A 22,141-nucleotide genomic window follows, 5' to 3' on the forward strand; every position below is an offset into this window, starting at 1 on the left:
GCTACAAGGGAGTCTTAGAAATGTCCTTTAGCTGGTTTATTGCTGTCTCAAATAAACTTGGGATTTGTTACGAAAGAGGAGGGAGTGAATGGCTGTTGTGATAACTAGCTTTTTCTGCTACAGTGACATTCTAGCTGTTTCCTCTTTTCATATTTAGGCCTTGTGGCAGCTTATACTAGCCTATACAGTCACTGTACTGTCCAGTGCTTTAAGAAATTGTTTTTCTTGGAAATAAGATATTCACATGGTTATTGGAATAATTTTAGCTACTAAGCAGCAACTTCTGGAAAGATATTAGGTAGAATAGGAATTTTGACTGGTGATTGGTCAGGCAAAGGGGTCTGTCTTCTCTCATTTATTCATTTTAGAGAGTGGATCACCTCCTGAAACAAGACTGTCTTACAGAAGCCTTGGCTCTTGCATGGTCTTTCCATGAAGGAAAAGCAAAAGCAGTAGTGGGTAAGTTAACAGAACACCGGTGTAGTAGGTGTTGTTTTTCTGGAGCAGAGAAAATGAATAATACTGATCACTTACAGAACACTTTTGACTTAGTGTTCAAGTATTTTATAAGCAAGATGTTATCAGACCTTACAGACTTTCAGTGAAAAAGGTTAATGACGAATACAGGATATAGAATTTTAAATGTCACTTTTAAAATTCATTTCATAAGGAAAATTTATTATTAGAACAAAAGGGAAGTACATTGATAAGCTATCTGGTCCAATAGATGGGAGGTGTTCCTGTTATGGCATATTATCCAGCATTTTGATACCTAAGGATTGTTATATCTGCTGTTAGCATAGGTTATCAGTAGAAGACCAGGGCAGTTTCACTCCTGAAGATACGGATTAACTTTGTATTTACGCTGGATTTTGCTTCTCTGCAGGATTATCAGGGGATGCCAGTAAGAGAAAGGCTGTTGTTACAGATCGGGTGAGTATTTTAATAGGGTCTTTACTGGGGTACAGTGCAGATTGCCTTTGGTATTTGCTAATAATCTTGGGCGTGATTAGGTAAATGACTACAGTTAAGAAGAGAGTGTATTAAGAAAACAAGTCAGATTGTAATTCCTTGGTGTTGAGTGCTTTTTAAATTCCTTCTTATCACCCTTTCTTTTTTCCCTTGCTCACTCTCATGAAAATTATAGATAGTAAAATAGCCAAAAGACAGCAGACAGTAGGAGGAGTAAAAAACCCAGGGATCTGGGTTATCTTTGAACCTAATTATAGTCCATAGAAAGTTGACATTTGTTGGTCTTTATAAACTGATTAGTAATAATGAGAAATACTATATGTGCAAGTGTTTGTGTTGCCTGAGGGAGCAGAGAGGCCTGATGTTTTTTATTATTATTCATTAGTATTAATATGGTTAATGTTAATATTTAACACTAGCTTTGTTTTCCTAGTCTAGACTTGCTTGAATTCATTTACTATAGTCATTCCTCCTCCTTTTTATTGTGCAAATGCATTGGTAAAAATTAGATTCCAAATTAGTATAAACATTTAGAAAACATATACAGAAGTTGGTCAATCCTGAGACTTATAAGTGATTTTCTCAGTATCTGGTAAAAAAGTATTGGCTGTCTGTGTTCTTTAGGGAAAGACATATGCAGAGGATAGCTGAAGAGCTAAACTTCAACTTTTTATTTCCTGGGCAATATATATACTAATGAGGTCTGGAACCTGGAGGTATTTATTAGGAAAGATTAGCAAATTGGTGCTAACACTGAGGCTGAAAGAAATTAGGCTGGGGTTAAAAAAAACCTGAGAAATAAAGTCACTAAAATTTTAAATTATATTTTTAATATAATAGCAAAGCCTGATTCTGTATTATTTAAGAAGATCACATATATTAAGTATTGAAAAACTTTAGAGACATACTTTAATTTATATACAAAGCTGTTTTCCTTACAGATGGTGGAAATCCTGTTCCATTATGCAGATCGAGCTCTAAAAAAGTGCCCAGACCAGGGAAAAATCCAAGTGATGGAGCAGCATTTTCAGGTACACCTTTGCAAGTGCTTCTAATAGACATTGCTATGAATAGGTCTAGTACTACTGCTCTGATATTATATGAGAATGGGACTTTCATGTTTTGGTTAAACATTTTTCAGTGTTCAGAGCTTTATTACAGGGTTTGTGGAGCATTCTCAGTGATTGAATTTTGAGGTAACAGGTGTACAGACACATGGGAACAGATGAGTAAAATGTTGTGGGTTGTTAGTGCTTAGGCACTTGGTGCTGCATGGAAGGAAAGAATGTACGTATGAGGGTACATACCTGAGAATTGACACCTTACACCTTGATGATGCCTAACACTTACGTTAACTAGGCTAGTTGGAGAAGAAGTGTACTACCAAGGTTTAAATTTAGTTCTCCTAGGAGCACCTGTGATTTAAGATTAGCTACGTTGCCAAAAAAAAATTATGATCTCTTAAATATACTGATGAACGACCTTTAGTTTCTCTTGAAACTCAGTGAAAATGGAAGTCAAGGAATGACTTAAAGACCTGCACGGTGCTTATTATGAGAGTTTCACCATTTGCAGTGATCTCAAAATATATTTGTTGCAAATCTGTGTCTTCTTTCCCATTCTGAGGGCTCCCTCCCCTCCCCCTGCCTCCTCTTTTAACAAACATTTGAGGGTCTGATACGGGGGTCAGCAAAATTTTCTGAGAAGGGCTAGATGGAAAATTTAGGCTTTGTGGCGTATATATGGTCTCTGTCACATATTCCTCTGAGTGATTTTTTATTTGTTTGTTTTTAAACAACCCTTTAAAAATGTAAAAACCATTCTTAGCTGTGAGCCATTCAGAAACAGGCTGTGGGAGGACTTGGCCCATGGGTCAAAGGATGCAGCCTCTGGTCTAACATGTACTAGGCACTGGGCGGTAGTGTGTAAAAGTAGTCCTTGCTATCTTAAAGTTGACAATCTAGTCAAAATAACTTTTCTTGTGTACATTAATAGAAATGTTTAAAAGAAATCTAGGGTTTTGGAGTTCTGAGGAGCAGACACAGCTCATATCTTTTTTATATCTCCATTTGCTGCTCTTAACTTTGGAAGACAAGGATAGATGTGGCAATGAACAGTTGGAGGGTATCAAAACAGGATTTGGTTTCCTGAACTGTACTCTTTAATGCTGCAGTAGTGGGCTTCTGGCAGAGTAACTTGTACTGCCTTTTGGCTAGAGGCTTATTACATTTGTCAGTAAAGAAGAGAAAGAAACCTATATAAGATTATGAAAGTAGATAACTTAGGAGAGGAAAACATATGGCAGAAAGAAGGCATTTGGGGACAAAACGGTTTGGGAACAGTACCTTGTATATATATGATTTTGTATATCAATGCAGTATATATAGAAAAGAAAACTTAGTATTTTAACCAGAAGGTATCTGTTACCAAGAGGTGGTAGGATGGCACTCATGTAAGAACTCTGGTCGTTGGAAGATGTACTTTGTTGAAAAGAAACATCCAATAGGGAATGCTAGGAGGGGCTAATGAGGGGTGTGTGTGTGTGCGTGTGCGCATGTACACATAAGATGGAAACCACCTTGCTGGGGAAGAATATGGTAGAGAGCTATACAAGAAGAAAGGAACAAAAGTGATATTCTGATGGAGACATATGAAAGAATCTCAGCATGAGATTGTAAAATTTACTGAGAAACAAACTAGTAGTAATGTGTTCTTTAACCATCTAGATAGTTGTCAGAAGTTTCATTCTGCTAAAAAGAGTATCTGATAACATTTTAAATTTATTAATCATTTAGTCTCATAGGTGGTAAAGGAAACGATGGTGGGAACCATTATCCTGAATTTACTTTTTCCCAATGATTGGGAAAATAGAAGGGATAGATTATTGATAGGAAAATTATCATTTATTTTAAAGTTTGTAATAATGATGAAAAATAACACTCGTGAATCCTGTGTTTTAGAAAGCAGATATTTTAGGGAAAAAAATATGGGCACAGTCTCATGGTTATGGGCTCCAAAATAATAATAGGTTCACAAAGAACAGGAAATTCTTAAATTCTGATGTAATAACCACAAACAATTCAAAGAGAAAGGAAATGGGGAGGAATGTTGAGAGAAGTATCTGTCTAGAAAACACAGAACAGCTACCAGAGTTGGATAGAGGCTGATAACCAAAGATATTTGCCAAAAGCATCAAGAATCTATACGACTGTCAGAAAAGAGACTGGTCTGGTGCAGATTGTGCCTACCAAAATGCTAAGGGGCACGAAGGAGGGCTTTTGGCAAAGATTCACTGAATACGTATATTATGTGCCAAGTGCTACATGAAGGGTGTGACATTCATTTTTTTTTTTAACATCTTTATTGGAGTGTAATTGCTTTACAATGGTGTGTTAGTTTCTGCTGTACAACAAAATGAATCAGTTATATATATACATATGTTCCCATATCTCTTCCCTCTTGCGTCTTCCTCCCTTCCATCCTCCCTATCCCACCCCTCCAGGTGATCACAAAGCACCGAGCTGATCTCCCTGTGCTATGCGGCTGCTTCCCACTAGCTATCTACATTACGTTTGGTAGTGTATATATGTCCATGCCTCTCTCTCTCTTTGTCACAGCTTACCCTTCCCCCTCACCGTATCCTCAAGTCCATTCTCTAGTAGGTCTGTGTCTTTATTCCTGTCTTAGCCCTCGGCTCTTAATGACATTTTTTTTTTCTTAAATTCCATATATATGTGTTAGCATACGGTATTTGTCTCTCTCTTTCTGACTTACTTCACTCTGTATGACAGACTCTAGGTGTATCCACCTCATTACAAATAGTTCAATTTCGTTTCTTTTTATGGCTGAGTAATATTCCATTGTATATATGTGCCACATCTTCTTTATCCATTCATCTGATTATGGACACTTAGGTTGTTTCCATCTCCGGGTTATTGAAAACAGAGCTGCAATGAACGTTTTGGTACGTGACTCTTTTTGAATTATGGTTTTCTCAGGGTATATGCCCAGTAGTGGGATTGCTGGGTCATACGGTAGTTCTATTTGTAGTTTTTTAAGGAACCTCCATACTGTTCTCCATAGTGGCTGTATCAATTTACATTCCCACCAACAGTGCAAGAGTGTTCCCTTTTCTCCACACCCTCTCCAGCATTTATTGTTTCTAGATATTTTGATGATGGCCATTCTGACTGGTGTGAGATGATATCTCATTGTAGTTTTGATTTGCATTTCTCTAATGATTAATGATGTTGAGCATTCTTTCATGTGTTTGTTGCCAGTCCATATATCTTCTTTGGAGAAATGTCTATTTAGGTCTTCTGCCCATTTTTGGATTGGGTTGTTTGTTTTTTTTGTTATTAAGCTGCATGAGCTGCTTGTAAATCTTGGAGATTAATCCTTTGTCAGTTGCTTCATTTGCAAATATTTTCTCCCATTCTGAGGGTTGTCTTTTGGTCTTGTTTATGGTTTCCTTTGCTGTGCAAAAGCTTTTAAGTTTCATTAGGTCCCATTTGTTTATTTTTGTTTTTATTTCCATGTCTCTAGGAGGTGGGTCAAAAAGGATCTTGCTGTGATTTATGTCATACGGTATTCTGCCTATGTTTTCCTCTAAGAGTTTGATAGTTTCTGGCCTTACATTTAGATCTTTAATTTTGAGCTTATTTTTGTGTATGGTGTTAGGGAATGATCTAATCTCATACTTTTACATGTACCTGTCCCGTTTTCCCAGCACCACTTATTGAAGAGGCTGTCCTTTCTCCACTGTACATTCCTGCGTCCTTTATCAAAGATAAGGTGACCATATGTGCGTGGGTTTATCTCTGGGCTTTCTATCCTGTTCCATTGATCTATCTTTCTGTTTTTGTGCCAGTACCATACTGTCTTGATTACTGTAGCTTTGTAGTATAGTCTGAAGTCAGGGAGCCTGATTCCTCCAGCTCCGTTTTTTGTTCTCAAGACTGCTTTGGCTATTCGGGGTCTTTTGTGTTTCCATACAAATTGTGAAATTTTTTGTTCTAGTTCTGTGAATAATGCCAGTGGTAGTTTGATAGGGATTGCATTGAATCTGTAGATTGCTTTGGGTAGTAGAGTCATTTTCACAATGTTGATTCTTCCAATCCAAGAACATGGTATATCTCTCCATCTATTTGTATCATCTTTAATTTCTTTCATCAGTGTCTTATAATTTTCTGCATACAGGTCTTTTGTCTCCTTAGGTAGGTTTATTCCTAGATATTTTATTCTTTTTGTTGCAGTGGTAAATGGGAGTGTTTTCGTGATTTCACTTTCAGATTTTTCATCATTAGTGTATAGGAATGCCAGAGATTTCTGTGCATTAATTTTTTATCCTGCTACTTTACCAAATTCATTGATTAGCTCTAGCAGTTTTCTGCTGGCATTTTTAGGATTCTCTCTGTATAGTATCATGTCATCTGCAAACAGTGACAGCTTTACTTCTTCTTTTCCAATTTGGATTCCTTTTATTTCCTTTTCTTCTCTGATTGCTGTGGCTAAAACTTCCAAAACTATGTTGAATAAGAGTGGTGAGAGTGGGCAACCTTGTCTTGTTCCTGATCTTAGTGGAAATGCTTTCAGTTTTTCACCATTGAGGACGATGTTGGCTGTGGGTTTGTCATATATGGCCTTTATTATGTTGAGGAAAGTTCCCTCTGTGCCTACTTTCTGGAGGGTTTTTATCATAAATGGGTATTGAATTTTGTCGAAAGCTTTCTCTGCATCTATGGAGATGATCATATGGTTTTTCTCCTTCAGTTTGTTAATATGGTGTATCACGTTGATTGATTTGCGTATATTGAAGAATCCTTGCATTCCTGGAATAAACCCCACTTGATCATTGTGTATGATCCTTTTAATGTGCTGTTGGATTCTGTTTGCTAGTATTTTGTTGAGGATTTTTGCATGTATGTTCATCAGTGATATTGGCCTGTAGTTTTCTTTCTTTGTGACATCCTTGTCTGGTTTTGGTATCAGGGTGATGGAGGCCTCGTAGAATGAGTTTGGGAGTGTTCCTCCCTCTGCTGTATTTTGGAAGAGTTTGAGAAGGATAGGTGTTAGCTCTTCTCTAAATGTTTGATAGAATTCGCCTGTGAAGCCATCTGGTCCTGGGCTTTTGTTTGTTGGAAGATTTTTAATTACAGTTTCAATTTCAGTGCTTGTGATTGGTCTGTTCATATTTTCTATTTCTTCCTGATTCAGTCTTGGCAGGTTGTGCATTTCTAAGAATTTGTCCATTTCTTCCAGGTTGTCTATTTTATTGGCATAGAGTTGCTTGTAGTAATCTCTCATGATCCTTTGTATTTCTGCAGTGTCAGTTGTTACTTCTCCTTTTTTATTTCTAATTCTATTGATTTGAGTCTTCTTCCTTTTTTTCTTGATGAGTCTGGCTAATGGTTTATCAATTTTGTTTATCTTCTCAAAGAACCAGCTTTTAGTTTTATTGATCTTTGCTATCGTTTCCTTCGTTTCTTTTTCATTTATTTGTGATCTGATTTTTATTATTTCTTTCCTTCTGCTAACTTTGGGGTTTTTTTGTTCTTCTTCCTCTAATTGCTTTAGGTGCAAGCTTAGGTTGTTTATTCGAGATGTTTCCTGTTTCTTAAGGTAGGCTTGTATTGCTATAAACTTCCCTGTTTGAACTGCTTTTGCTGCATCCCATAGGTTTTGGGTCATCGTGTCTCCATTGTCATTTGTTTCTAGGTATTTTTTTATTTCCTCTTTGATTTCTTCAGTGATCACTTCGTTATTAAGTAGTGTTTTGTTTAGCCTCCATGTGTTTGTATTTTTTACAGATCTTTTCCTGTAATTGATATCTAGTCTCATAGCGTTGTGGTCGGAAAGGATACTTGATACAACTTCGATTTTCTTAAACTTACCAAGGCTTGATTTGTGACCCAAGATAAGATCTATCCTGGAGAATGTTCCATGAGCACTTGAGAAAAATGTGTATTCTGTTGTTTTTGGACAGAGTGTCCTATAAATATCAATTAAGTCCATCTTGTTTAAAGTATCATTTAAAGCTTGTGTTTCCTTATTTATTTTCATTTTGGATGATCTGTCCATTGGTGAAAGTGGGATGTTAAAGTCCCCTACTATGAATGTGTTACTGTCGATTCCCCTTTTATGGCTATTAGTATTTGCCTTATGTATTGAGGTGCTCCTATGTTGGGTGCATAAGTATTTACAATTGTTATATCTTCTTCTTGGATTGATCCCTTGTTCATTATGTAGTGTCCTTCTTTGTCTCTTCTGATAGTCTTTATTTTAACATCTATTTTGTCTGATACGAGAATTGCTACTCCAGCTTTTTTTTGGTTTCCATTTGCATGAAATATCTTTTTCCATCCCCTTACTTTCAGTTTGTATGTGTCTCTAGGTCTGAAGTGGGTCTCTTGTAGACAGCATATATACCGGTCTTGTTTTTGTATCCATTCAGCCAGTCTGTGTCTTTTGGTGGGAGCATTTAGTCCATTTACATTTAAGGTAGTTATCAATATGTATGTTCCTATTCCCATTTTCTTAATTGTTTTGGGTTCGTTATTGTAGGTATTTTCCTTCTCCTGTGTTTCTTGCCTAGAGAAGTTCCTTTAGCATTTGTTGTAAAGCTGGTTTGGTGGTGCTGAACTCTCTCAGCTTTTGCTTGTCTGTAAAGGTTTTAATTTCTCCATCAAATCTGAATGAGATCCTTGCTGGGTAGAGTAATCTTGGTTGCAGGTTGTTCTCTTTCATCACTTTAAATATGTCCTGCCAGTCCCTTCTGAATGCAGAGTTTCTGCTGAAAGATCAGCTGTTAACCTTATGGGGATTCCCTTCTGTGTTATTTGTTGTTTTTCCCTTGCTGCTTTTAATATGTTTTCTTTGTATTTAATTTTTGATAGTTGGATTAATATGTGTCTTGGCGTGTTTCTCCTTGGATTTATCTCTGTGCTTCCTGGACTTGATTAACTATTTCCTGTCCCATATTAGGGAAGTTTTCAACTATAATCTCTTCAAATATTTTCTCAGTCCCTTTCTTTTTCTCTTCTTCTTCTGGGACCCCTATAATTCGAATGTTGGTGCATTTAATGTTGTCCCAGCGGTCTCTGAGACTGTCCTCAGTTCTTTTCATTCGTTTTTCTTTATTCTGCTCTGCAGTCGTTATTTCCACTATTTTATCTTCCAGGTCAGTTATCCGTTCTTCTGCCTCAGTTATTCTGCTATTGATCCCTTCTAGAGAATTTTTAATTTCATTTATTGTGGTGTTCATCATTGTTTGTTTGCTCTTTAGTTCTTCTAGGTCCTTGTTAAATGTTTCTTGCATTTTCTCTATTTCCAAGATTTTGGATCATCTTTCCTATCATTATTCTGAACTCTTTTTCAGGTAGACTGCCTGTTCCCTCTTCATTTGTTAGGTCTGGTGGGTTTTTATCTTGCTCCTTCATCTGCTGTGTGTTTTTCTGTCTTCTCATTTTGCTTATCTTACTGTGTTTGGGGTCTCCTTTTCGCAGGCTGCAGGTTTGTAGTTCTCGTTGTTTTTGGTGTCTGTCCCCAGTGGCTAAGGTTGGTCCAGTGGGTTGTGTAGGCTTCCTGGTGGAGGGGACTAGTGCCTGTGTTCTGGTGGATGAGGCTGGATCTTGTCTTTCTGGTGGGCAGGTCCTCGTCTTGGTGTGTTTTGGGGTGTCTGTGGCCTTATTATGCTTTTAGGCAGCCTCTCTGGTAATGGATGGGGCTGTGTTCCTGTCTTGCTAGTTGTTTGGCATAGGGTGTCCAGCACTGTAGCTTGCTGGTCGTTGAGTGAAGCTGGGTGCTGGTGTTGAGATGGAGATCTCTGGGAGATTTTCACTGTTTGATATTATGTGGAGCTGGGAGGTCTCTTGGGGACTAGTGTCCTGAACTTGGCTCTGCCACCTCAGTGGCACAGCCATGATGCCTGGCTGGAGCGCCAAGAGCCTTTCATCCACACGGCTCAGAATAAAAGGGAGAAAAAATAGAAAGAAAGAAATGGGGGGGGGGAGGAAGGGAAGAAGGGGATAAAATAAAATAAAGTAAAATAAAATAACGGTATTAAAAGAAAAAGTAAAGAACAATTATTAAGAAAAAAATTTTAAAAAGGAAAAAAAAAACCCGGAAGGACAGAACCCGGGACAAATGGTAAAAGCAAAGCTGTACAGACAAAATCTCACACAGAAGCATACACATACACACTCACAAAAAGAGGAAAAGGGGAAAAAATAATATATCTTGCTCCCAAAGTCCACCTCCTCAATTTGGGATGATTTGTTGTCTATTCATGTATTCCACAGATGCAGGGTACATCAAGTTGATTGTGGAGATTTAATCCACTGCTCCTGAAGCTGCTGGGAGAGATTTCCCTTTCTCTTTTTTGTTCGCACAGCTCCCGGGTTCAGCTTTGGATTTGGACCCGCCTCTGCGTGTAGGTTGCCTGAGGGCGTCTGTTCTTCGCTCAGACAGGACGGGGTTAAAGGAGCCGCTGATTCGGGGGCTCAGGCTCACTCAGGCCGGGGGGAGGGAGGTGCACGGATGCGGGGCGAGCCTGCGGCGGCAGAGGCCGGCGTGACGTTGCACCAGCCTGAGGCGCGCTGTGCGTTTTCCCAGGGAAGTTGTCCCTGGATCCTGGGACCCTGGCAGTGGCGGGCTGTACAGGCTCCCCGGAAGGGGGGTGTGGCTAGTGACCTGTGCTCGCACACAGGCTTCTTGGTGGCAGCAGCAGCAGCCTTAGCTCTCATGCCTGTCTCTGGGGTCCGCGCTTTTAGCCGCGGCTCGCCCCGTCTCTGGAACTCCTTTAAGCAGCGCTCTTAATCCCCTCTCCTCGCGCACCGGGAAACAAAGAGGGAAGAAAAATTCTCTTGCCTCTTCGGCAGGTCCAGACTTTCCCCCGGACTCCCTCCCGGCCAGCCGTGGCGCACTAACCCCCTTCAGGCTGTGTTCACGCCGCCAACCGCCAAGCCCCGTCCTCTCCCTGCGCTCCGACCGAAGCCCAAGCCTCAGCTCCCAGCCCCGCCCACCCCAGCGGGGGAGCAGACAAGCCTCTCAGGCTGGTGAGTGCCGGTTGGCACCGATCCTCTGTGCGGGAATCTCTCCGCTTTGCCCCCCGCACCCCCGCTACTGTGCTCTCCTCCGCGGCTCCGAAGCTTTCCCCCTCTGCCACCCGCAGTCTCCGCCCGCGAAGGGACTTCCTAGTGTGTGGAAGCCTTTCCTCCTTAACAGCTCCCACCCACTGGTGCAAGTCCCGTCCCTATGCTTTTGTCTCTGTTTATTCTTTTTTCTTTTGCCTACCCAGGTACGTGGCGGGGGGGGGGGGTTCTTGCCTTTTGGGCAGTCTGAGGTCTTCTGGAGCGTTCAGTGGGTGTCCTGTAGGAGTTGTTCCACGTGTAGATGTATTTCTGATGTATCTGTGGGGAGGAAGGTGATCTCCACATCTTACTCTTCCGCCATCTTCCCGGAAGCTCCTCATTTTTGTTTAATTCTCACAACAGCACCACGAAGTAGATACTGTTTTTAGCCTCATTTTATTGATGAGGAAATTTAGGCTGAGAGAGGTTAAGTGACTTCCCAAGGTAGTATTGCTGATAAAGGGTGAGGACAGAACTCCAATCCAGGTTTTTCTGACTTCAGAGCCCAGCTCTTCACTAACCATTGTACCATATTGTTATTTTCAGAGCAAGTGCAGGGAAAGGATGCGTGAGAAGGGGTGATGTTAATAGGTGATCAGGAATGATAGTTATAGCAAACATCTGAAGTCTTTAGTGCTTACTGTGTGGCAGGCACTGTTACAAACCCTTCACACTTGTTAGCTCATTTCATTCCTATAACTCTATGAGGTAGGTACTGTCATTATTCACATTTATCAATGAGACTGAGGCACAGAGAGGTTGAATTGCCTGTTCCAGGTCACATAGCTAGTGAATGATAGAGCTGGGATTAGAATCCAGGCACTTGGGCTTCAGAGTCCACATCTGGACTTCTACACTCTACTCTAGAGCAACACTTCTTGTTTTGCTTCCTTTTTCATGAGCACAGAGAATGGAATTTAAAATGGAAAGGTCCAAGGACTTCACCATCCAATGCAGGGTGGTCCAGTGGTTGGGACTTCACCATCCAATGCAGGGGGTTGCGGATTCGATGCCTGGTCAGGGAACTAGGATCCCGTATGCCTTGCGGCAGGAATGCCAGGGCATAGAGCGGAGGCAGGGTTGTGACAAATTCAATGAAGACTTTGGGGATGGTCCACATCAAAAAAGAAAGAAAGAAAATCTTAAAAAATAATAAAATAAAATGAAAACGTTCAGATAAATATATTAAAAAAGTTGAAGCCCAGGATATATTTCATATAGTTAAATCATGATTGTTCAAATCTCAAGATGCAGTGGAATTATAACCTGGGATCCTGTTTGAATGATCTGAGCTATCATTAATAATTTGTAAGTAACTTTGGATCAGTATTCAATTAAGACCCACTCACTTAAGCATGGATGCCTAAGCAGAGGAGACACAGTTTATTTCACTCAGGAGGACTATTTGCTTTTGGAAAAGGTGATCTTCAGCCCATTAGGATGAGTGAAATACATGCACAAGTCACCATAAATCTGCAGTTTTAAGTGTTAAGTCATAAATATTTAATCATAAAACAGTCATAAAATAATTAAATAGGTTAACTCTTAAAGTGTAATTTTTTAAAAGAAGAGTGGACATAGGAAACTACCCACTGATAACCCCAGTGTGGTTTATGAGCAATTTTTCATGAGTTCACCTAAAAACAACCTTGTTAAACTCATAAACTGCATTTTTGACAGAAATGTGAGGACACTATATTCTTCTTTTTAATTAATTAATTTTTTGGCTGCCTTGGGTCTTCGTTGCTGTGCATAGGCTTCTCATTGCAGTGGCTTCTCTTTGTTGCGGAGCAGAGGCTCTAGGTGCGCGGGCTTCAGTAGTTGTGGCACACAGGCTCAGTAATTGTGGCTCGTGGGCTGTAGGGCGCAGGCTGAGTAGTTGTGGTGCATGGGCTTAGTTGCTCAGTGGCATGTGTGATCTTCCCGGACCAGGGATCAAACCCATGTCCCCTGCGTTGGCAGGCGGATTCTTAACCACTGCACCACCAGGGAAGTCCCCAGACACTATATTGAAGCAGTGCTTATTACATAACATCTTGATTTTGTTAAAGCATTTTTCTTAGTTTTCCATTATCCTCATTGCTGAAATAGATTAGTAGATAGTAAGTAGATTTGCAGATGATGAACATCCCTACCCAGAGAGTATTCTTGGTGGCTTAGTATTAATTACTTTCTAGGGATCTTTCATATCCAGGTTTTTATCATTGATTTGGATGAAGGTTTATGGAGTGGCTTGTCAGATTTAGATGGCACCAAGAATTCGGGGTCCCAAATGATCTCGACAAAGTGCAATCAAAATTGTTAGGAGATGAAATTTAACAAGGGTAAACGACTTGCACTAGATTCAAATAATTAAGTTCCATGCATACTGGATTGGGAAAATCTAGCTGGACAGGATTTTAGTTGACCACAGACTTAGTGTGAGCCAGTTGTGTGTTAAGGCCCAGATAGAGGAAAGTGATCGTACCACTGGCCTACGTGTTGAAAATAAAAACTCTAAGATATTTTATGGACTGTTGACAGACTGACCTACATCCCACAACTGGGATGGTGGGAGGTTTTAAAAACAACAGTTAAAAAAAATACTGGGGTTGTTTAATCTGAGGAGAAAGTAAGTGGAGACACGGCTGCTTTCAGAGAGTGAAGGACTGTCATATGGAGATCTATTATATTGCAGCAGAGGGAAGGCTAATGTAAGTGGATAGAAATCAGGAGAAGGTCTATTTCAGTTTAAAATGACCTAGTGATGATGTAACAAATCTTGGACTTGTGTGCCTCCTACTATCGAATGTACTGAAGTAAAGGGATGATGGCCAACTAATCAGGAGTGTTTTTTAAAAGACTTTGTTTTGCTGGGTGGGAAGGTCTGAGAATTCTGTATCATTATGGAGAAACTCATTGGAAACAGGTAACCTCTAATCCAATTAGTTCAAATTCCTAAGACTAGTTTCTATCTCAGGCAAAATACTGAGCATTTGCATTTTACCAGCAGGTGGCACTAATGCCTGCTGTCTCAGTTTTAATCTTTACCTTTGAGAAGGAGTCTCACCTTTTCCTTAGAGTCAGAATATATAATGCCATTCAGTATTTCTGCTTTCCTCCAAAGATCAATCAATATTTTGCCCTGTCTTAACTACAGAAGATAACTTTTGGATCTCATGATGTTTTTGACAGGCTGTGGCTTTTATTTATCTAAAAAAGATTTGAACCTATAATTATAATTTATTTGTACACTAGCTAGTAAGATTAAAAGGAATTAAAGTATTCTCTGCCTCATACATCTTGAACCTTACCTTTTCTTCGGGCTGTCTTTCCCATCCGCCAAACAAAGTCAAACAGCAAACAAATCCCTTCTTTGCCCCGCGCCATCTCTCATAGTCTTATGCTTCTTGTTTGTACAGTCTTAACAGAGCCACACATCTTATGCGCTGTCTCCATCTCCTCACCTCCCTCTCATTCCGTGTCTGTGAATTCTGTGGGCCCTTTTATTCCTCATCTTATTGGTCCTCAGTAGTATTCAACACAGTTAACGACTCTGGAAACAGTCTGTCCCTTTGGCTTCTCTGTTATCCGAGTTCCCTGCTAACAGTGTTCTCCAACTCTAAAGTTGCCCAATGAACTGTGGAAGCATTTTCATGTATTTTGGGTTATTTTATCTTGCTACATTTATCTGAAACAAAGTAGAGGTATAATAAATAAACCAGAGGCATTTAAAAAGTATCAATCAGGCCAAAAAAATTTGAAAAAATAATGTAATTTTAAAATATCTTCAAAGTTAAGCCTTACATTGTTACCAAGCTCTCTTTCCAGGTTCATTTTACATTTCCATGACAGAGAGAACATTCAAGGCCATTGTTATAGCAGCTGTTGGCATATATTTTTGTATTAAGAGTTCATGCCAAAGAATGGACAGAGACTAAAAGCTGAATGTAGGGTGAGGCTGTAGAGCTTTCCTTGTCTAACTCATGCTTCCCTGAGATGCTTTGAAGAAAGAAAAACAGTGTTGGTGTCCAGCATACTGCTTTATCCCTGAGGCTTGTTTAAAAATGTTGGTTCTGGGGAGTCAGATTTTTCCTAGAAGATTATTTTGTTATCATCATACCTGAAAATAAAAAAAAAGGAAAAATGCATATACATATATACACATACAGAGAGCTATCTATATCTATATAGCTGCTCACGGTGTTTTGTTTGTGTACTAATACTCCAATACCAGCTGCTTAGCTCTGAGAGCCCACAGGGATCGATTGATTGATCTATCTGTCTGTCTTTCTGAGGTGTGTGTGTGTGTGTGTGTGTGTGTGTGTGTGTGTGTGTGTGTGTTCAGGTATGTTTATCTACTTTGCTGTACATGTACATTCTAGGCTTTGTTAGGATTTTGAATCATTATCAAACAATGTGGTTTTCATTGCCTGATTGATTTTTAGAATATAAATTATGTGAATTATATTGCTCCAGAAAGCAAAGGAATCTACATCTGCTATCTCATTTCTTTTCACATCATCCCTATGAAAGAGGGAAAGGCAGAGATTATGTCTTCAGCTGGCAGATGGTAAGACAGTCACAATGCAATAAAATGATCTATTCAGTCGCTCAGACAATTGACACGCTTAAATATTTAGGTTTTCTGTTAGCTCAGAGTTTTATTCACATATCCACATTGTCTTCTTTAATTAATCTTAAATGTACACAGATACCTAACAAGAGAAACAATCTTCTTTGGTCAGTTGTAGGGCTGTGCATTGAGGAAAAGATTAGAGAAATATTTACTTTTTTTGGATTCTGGAGACCAAAAATTCATCCATTTCTCAGGGGTGGCCTTGTAAGCTTTTGAGACCGAGACGAATCTTCTTAAAGCAGATGTTGCTTACTGTGTCTGTGTTGAAAGACAGTCAGATAAGCAAGCAGCACACAGTATAGGCTGAACTTAAAGGCAGGAGGGCTAGGCCCTTGATATTGTAGTATCCCATAGGTTGGCATATGTAGACCAGGTCTGGCTGGATGGACTGAGGGTTTTGCTTCAATAGAAGGACTGGTCTTTTTCCATTCTCTTTTTCTTTAGGGCTCTTGTGAGAGCAGCCTTCCAAATGACTTAAGTGGGGATCATCTGAGCTTGGGCATCAACTGCTCAAGGTGCTTGTATACTAGTCCTGGGAATGTCAGCTGCCTAACTCTGACCGCAGATCCTGTGGGAAGTTGAGTCAGTGCTTAGCCCTTACCACTGGGAAGATGGGGAGCTACTGATCCTACCTAGCTCATTTTCAGGCATCTAGGAGATTGCCACCAGGGATCATCCACTGGACAGTCAGGCTTGTCTCTTCATAATCAGATTCTGGAAAGGAAGGCTTAAATAAGGAAATAGATTTGGCTTTAACGAATGTTTTGTTTATGATTTTAAATGTTCAAAATTGATAAAACCCTGGTTTCTTTAAGAAGCCAGATTGAAAGTGCTAATTTGGATAGGTTAGCCCTATTTAAGTGAGTTGAGTAAGAATAGTCAGGGGCAGGCAGGCGTGTGTATCCTTTTTTTTTCTTTTAATTAAATGTTAAATTTTGGGATAGTTGTAGATTCACATTTAGTTGTAAAAATTAATATAAAGAGATCCCGTGTACTCTTCACTCGGTTTTCCCCAGTGGGAACATCTTGCAACATCTTGTATATTGTACAACTACATAACCAGGATATTGACCAGTACAGTGAAGATACAGACCATTTCCATCACCACAGGATCCCTCATTATGCCCTTCTGTAGCCACACCTACTTCCCTCCTGCCCCCAGCCCTTTTTTAGCCCTTGGCAATCATTAATTGTTCTCCATTTCTGTAATTTTGTCATTTCAAGAATGTTATATGCATAGAATTTATAGTATGTAACCTTTTGGGAATTGACGTTTTTAAACTCAGCATAATTCTCTGGTGATTCATCTAGGTTGTTGCCTCTATCACGTTTGTTGCTTTTTATTGCTGAGTTGTATTCCATAACATGGATGGATGTACCACAGTTTGATTAACCATTCACCCAATGAAGGACGTCATTGTTTCCAGTTTGGGGCTATTAAAAATAAAGCTGCTATAAACTTGTGTATACTGGTTTCTGTGTGAACCTAAGCCTTCATTTCTCTGGGAGAAATGTCCAGGAGTGCAATTGCTGGATCATATGATAGTTGTATGTTTAATTTTTTAAGAAACTACCAAACTGTTTCCCAGAGTGGTTGTACCATTTTATATTTTCAGCAGCAATATATGAGTGATCCAGTTTATCTACGTCCTCACCAGCATTTGACGAAGTCACTCTCTTTTATCTTTGTTATTCTGATAGATGTGTAGTGAAACCTCATTGTGGTTTAACTTATGTTTCCCTAATGACTGATGATGTTGAACATCTTTTCTTGTGCTTATTTGCCATTTGTATATCTTCTTTTGTCAAATGTCTGTTCGTGTGTTTTGCCTATGTTCTAATTAGATTGTTTTTATTTTACTGTTGAGTTTTGATAGTTCTAGATTTTTAAAAAACATATGCCTCATTCTAGCTTTTTGTCAGGTAGGTGATTCTCCCAGTAAGTAGCTGTTCTTTTTATCCTCTTAACAGGGGCTTTTAAATTCTGATGAAGTCCAGTTTATTAATTTTTCCTTTTATGCTTTTGGCATCAGGTCTGAGAATTCTTTGTCTAGTCTAGGATCCTGAAGATTTTCTCCTGTGTTTTTCCTAAAAGTTTTATAGTTTTGTGTTTGCACTTAAATCTGTGATGTTTTGAGTTAAATTTTATATAACTTATGAGACTTAGACCAAAGTTTATTTGTTTTTATTTTTATTTTTTTTGGCCTATGAATGTCCAAGTGCTCCAGCACCATTTGTTGAAAAATCTTTCCTTTCCTCCATTGAATTGCTTTAGCACCTTTGTCAAAAATGAGTTGGGCATATTTGTGTGGGTCTATTTCTCGGTTCTCCTTTCTATTCCATTGACCTATGTGTCTATACTTCTGCCAATACCACAGTCTTGATTACTGTAGCTATGTAGTAAGTCTTGAAATTGGATAAAGTGATTCTTCTACTTTATTTTTCATGTCAAAATTGTTTCAGCTATTCTAATTTCTTTGCTTTTCCATATACATTATAGAAAGTTCTTGTCTGTATCTACAAAAAAATCTTGTGAGGATTTTGATAGAAATTATATTAAATCTATGTATCAATTTGGGCAGAATTGACATCTTTACCATGTTGAGTCTTTTGTTTATTTATTTTTGGTTGCATTGGGTCTTCATTGCTGTGCGTGGGCTTTCTCTAGTTGCAGCGAGCAGGGGCTACTCTTCGTTGTGGTGTGCGGGCTTCTCATGGCAGTGGCTTGTCTTGTTGTGGAGCACAGGCTCTAGGTGTGCGGGCTTCGGTAGTTGTGGCATGCGGGCTCAGTAGTTGTGGCTCGCAAGCTCTGGAGTGCAGGCTCAGTAGTTGTGGTGCATGGGCTTAGTTGGTCTGCGGTATGTGGGATCTTCCTGGGCCAGGGCTCGAACCCGTGTCCCCTGCATTGGCAGGCAGATTCTTTCCACTGCGCCACCAGGGGAGTCCACCATGTTGAGTCTTACAGTCTTCTTTGATTTCTTTCATCAGTATTTTCTAGTTTTCAGTACAATTCCTGTACATTAGACTACATTATTAGATTTATACCTCGTCAGTCTGCCTGCTTGCCTTCCCTCCTCTCCTCCCTTCTTTTCTTTTGCAGTTGTAAATTGTATTGAATTTTTAATTTTGGTGTCCATGTGTTCACTAATAGCATATAGAAATAGAATTGGTTTTTGTGTGTTTATCTTGTATCCTGCTATCTTGCTGGACTCACTTCTTAGTTCTAGGAAGTTTTGTGTAGATTCCTTGGGATTTGCTATGTAGACAATCATGTTATCTGCAAACAGGAATAGTTTTATTTTTTCCTTCCTAATCTATGCCTCCCCCAAATCCCCCACCCCTTTTTTTCCCTTTATTGCATGGTTAGAACTTCCAGGGCAGTATTTCCAGGGCAGTATTTCCAGGGCTAGAACTTCTTACTGTGTTAAATAAGAGTGGTGAGAGCTGACATCCTTGCCTTGTTCCTAGTCAGAGAGAAAGCATTTTATTTTTCACCTTTAAGTAGCTGCATGTTTGCTGCAGGTACTCGGTCAAGTTGTGGAAATTTCCCTCTCTTTCTGTTTTTCTAAGAGTTGTTTTTCTTGAATGGGTGTTGAATTTTGTCAGATGTACTTTCTGCACTGACTGATATGATTTTTCTGCTTTAGCCTGTTAATATGGTGCATTATATTGATGGATTTTAAGTTATTGAACCAGCCTTGCATGCGTGGAATGAACCTCACGTGGTCATGATGTGTAATTCTTTTTATATATTGATGAATTATGTATGCTAATGTTTTGTTAGGGATTTTTTTTTTTTTTTTGCGGTACGCGGGCCTCTCACCGCTGTGGCCTCTCCCGTTGTGGAGCACAGGCTCCGGACGCGCAGGCTCAGCGGCCATGGCTCACGGGCCCAGCCGCTCCGCGGCGTGTGGGATCTTCCCGGACGGGGCATGAACCCGTGTGCCCTGCATCGGCAGGCGGACTCTCAACCACTGCGCCACCAGGGAAGCCCTTGTTAAGGATTTTTGCATCTTTATTCATGAGGGATTTTGGTCTGTAGTTTTCTCTTTTTGTAATGTCTTTTCAGATTTTGGTGTTAGTAATACTATACAAAATGAGTTGGGAAGTGTTCTCTCCTCTTTCGTTTTCTGGAAGAGATTATATAGAATTGGTATCAGTTCTTTAAACTTTTTTTTTCTTTTTTTTTTTTTTTTTTGCGGTATGCGGGCCTCTCACTGTTGTGGCCTCTCCCGTTGCGGAGAACAGGCTCCGGACGCACAGGCTTAGTGGCCATGGCTCACGGGCCCAGCCGCTCCACGGCATGTGGGATCTTCCCAGACCGGGGCACGAACCCGTGTCCCCTGCATCAGCAGGCAGACTCTCAACCACTGCGCCACCAGGGAAGCCCTCTTTAAACTTTTAATGTAATTCTTCAGTGAAACCATCTGAGCATAGAGATTTGGGGGGGCGGTTTAAAATTATGCATTCACTTTCTTTAATAATTAGAGGGGTATTCAAGTGATCTATTTCATATTGAGTGAACTGTGATAGTGTTTTTTTGAGGAATTGATCCATTTCATCTAAGCTGTGAAATTTATGTGTGTAGTGTTGTTCATGGTATTCCCTTATTATCCTTTTGATATCTACAGGGTCTATTGTGATATCCCCTGCTTCATTCCTTATGTTGGTAATTGTGTCTACTTCTTATTCTTTGTCAGTCTTGGTAGCGTTTCCTCAGTTTTACTCTCTTTTTTCAATTAACTGGCTCTTTGTTTTACTGACATTCTCTATTGTTTTTTTGTTTTCAGTTTCATTGATGTCTGCTCCTTATGTTCTTCCTTTTGTTTGCTTTGTATTTATGTTGTTCCTCTTTTTCTAAGTTTTTGAAATGAGAGCTTAGGTTGATTTGAGACTTTTTCTATTTTCTAATGTATGTATTTAATGCTGTAAATTTCCTTTCAGCATGACTATTAGCTGTGTCCTACAAGTTTTGATGTGCTGTATTTTCATTTTCATTCAGTTGAATGTATTTTAAAATTTCTCTTGTGACTTCCTCATTGATTCATGGGTTATTTAGAAAGGTGTTGCTTAGTTTTCAACTGTTTGCAGATTTTCTTGTTATCTTTCTGTTTGTGATTTCTAGTTTGATTCAGGTGTGGTTGGAGAACACATGCTGTATGGTTTCAGTACTTTCAGGTTTGCTGAAGTTTGTTTAATGACCCTAGATGTCGTTTATCTTGGAATATGTTCAGTGGGCACTTGAAAAGAATTTGCTTTCTGCTGTTGTTGGTTGGAGTGTTCTAAAAATATCATTTGGGTATTTTGATGGTTGATGGTGTTACTGAGTTTTTCTATATCCTTGTTAATTTTCTGTCTAGTTCTTTCAGTTTCTGAGAGTATGTGTTGAAGTCTCTAGCAGAATTGTGGATTTGTCCGTTTATCTTTTCAGTTCTATCAATTCTTGTTTCATTTACTTTGCAGCGCTGTTACTTGATGCATACACATTTAGGATTGCTGTTTTCTTGGTGGATTGACGCTTTTATCATTATAATGTCTCTGTTGGTTTATGGCAGTGTTCTTTGCTCCAAAGTTTATTTTATCTAATATTAATGTAGCCACTCCTGCTTTCTTTTGATTGATGTTTGCATCATATGTCTTTTTCTATCAGTTTATTTTCAACCTGCCTATATTGTTAAATTTGAAGTGAGTTCTTTTGTAGACTTCTTGAATCCATTTTGCCAACCTCTGTCTTTTAATTGGTATATTTAGACCATTTACATTTAACGTAACTGTCCATATGTTAGGGTTTAAGTCTGTCATTTTTTGTTTTGTTTCTTCTCTCAATTTTTTGCTTCTCTGTTTTCTTTCCTACCTTATTGTGAGTCACTTGAAAATTCTTTAGAGTTTCATTTTGATTTATCTGTAGTATATTTGAGTGAATCTTTTTGTATAGATTTTTATAGTGGTTGCTCTAGGTATTATATATACATTCCAACTGAAGTAGTGTAGAAACCTTACTTGCCTTTATATCCGTTTACTCTTTCCTCTTTATAATATATTGTCTTAAATATTTCCACTGCATTCATTTAGAACTACATCACACAGTATAATGTTTGCTTCAACTGTAAAACATAAGTGAGAAAACTCAAGAGAAGGACTGTCTATTTTATTTACCCTTGTTTTTGCTTGCCACATTCTTTCTTCTTTCCTGATGTACCAAGGTCCCTTGCTTTACCGTTTCCTTTCTGTTTAGAGAACTTTAATTAGCCATTCTTTTGGAGTAATTTTGCTGGCAGCAAAGTCTTCTTCATCTCAGAATGTCTTGATTTTTCCTTCATTCCTTAAGAGTATTTCACTAGATTTAGGATTCTGGGTTGACAGTTATTTTCTTTCAGCACTTGAAAAAATCATGCTACTTCCTCTGGCCTCCATGATTTCT

General features: G+C 39.1%; 1 protein-coding gene across 3 annotated transcripts in view; it reads left to right on the forward strand.

The window, feature by feature from the left end:
* VPS8 (VPS8 subunit of CORVET complex) overlaps window positions 1-22,141 on the forward strand; it is a 304,464-nt gene that overhangs the window by 62,992 nt on the left and 219,331 nt on the right. For all 3 annotated transcript variants that reach the window (XM_073803975.1, XM_019946111.3, XM_073803976.1), the window contains exons 18-20: window positions 369-459; window positions 887-933; window positions 1,914-2,003. In XM_073803975.1, the coding sequence (XP_073660076.1) occupies window positions 369-459; window positions 887-933; window positions 1,914-2,003 (228 nt within the window). The remainder of the gene's footprint in view (window positions 1-368; window positions 460-886; window positions 934-1,913; window positions 2,004-22,141) is intronic.

Source organism: Tursiops truncatus, chromosome 4, assembly GCF_011762595.2.
Source record: "Tursiops truncatus isolate mTurTru1 chromosome 4, mTurTru1.mat.Y, whole genome shotgun sequence".
NCBI classification, from domain to species: domain Eukaryota; kingdom Metazoa; phylum Chordata; class Mammalia; order Artiodactyla; family Delphinidae; genus Tursiops; species Tursiops truncatus.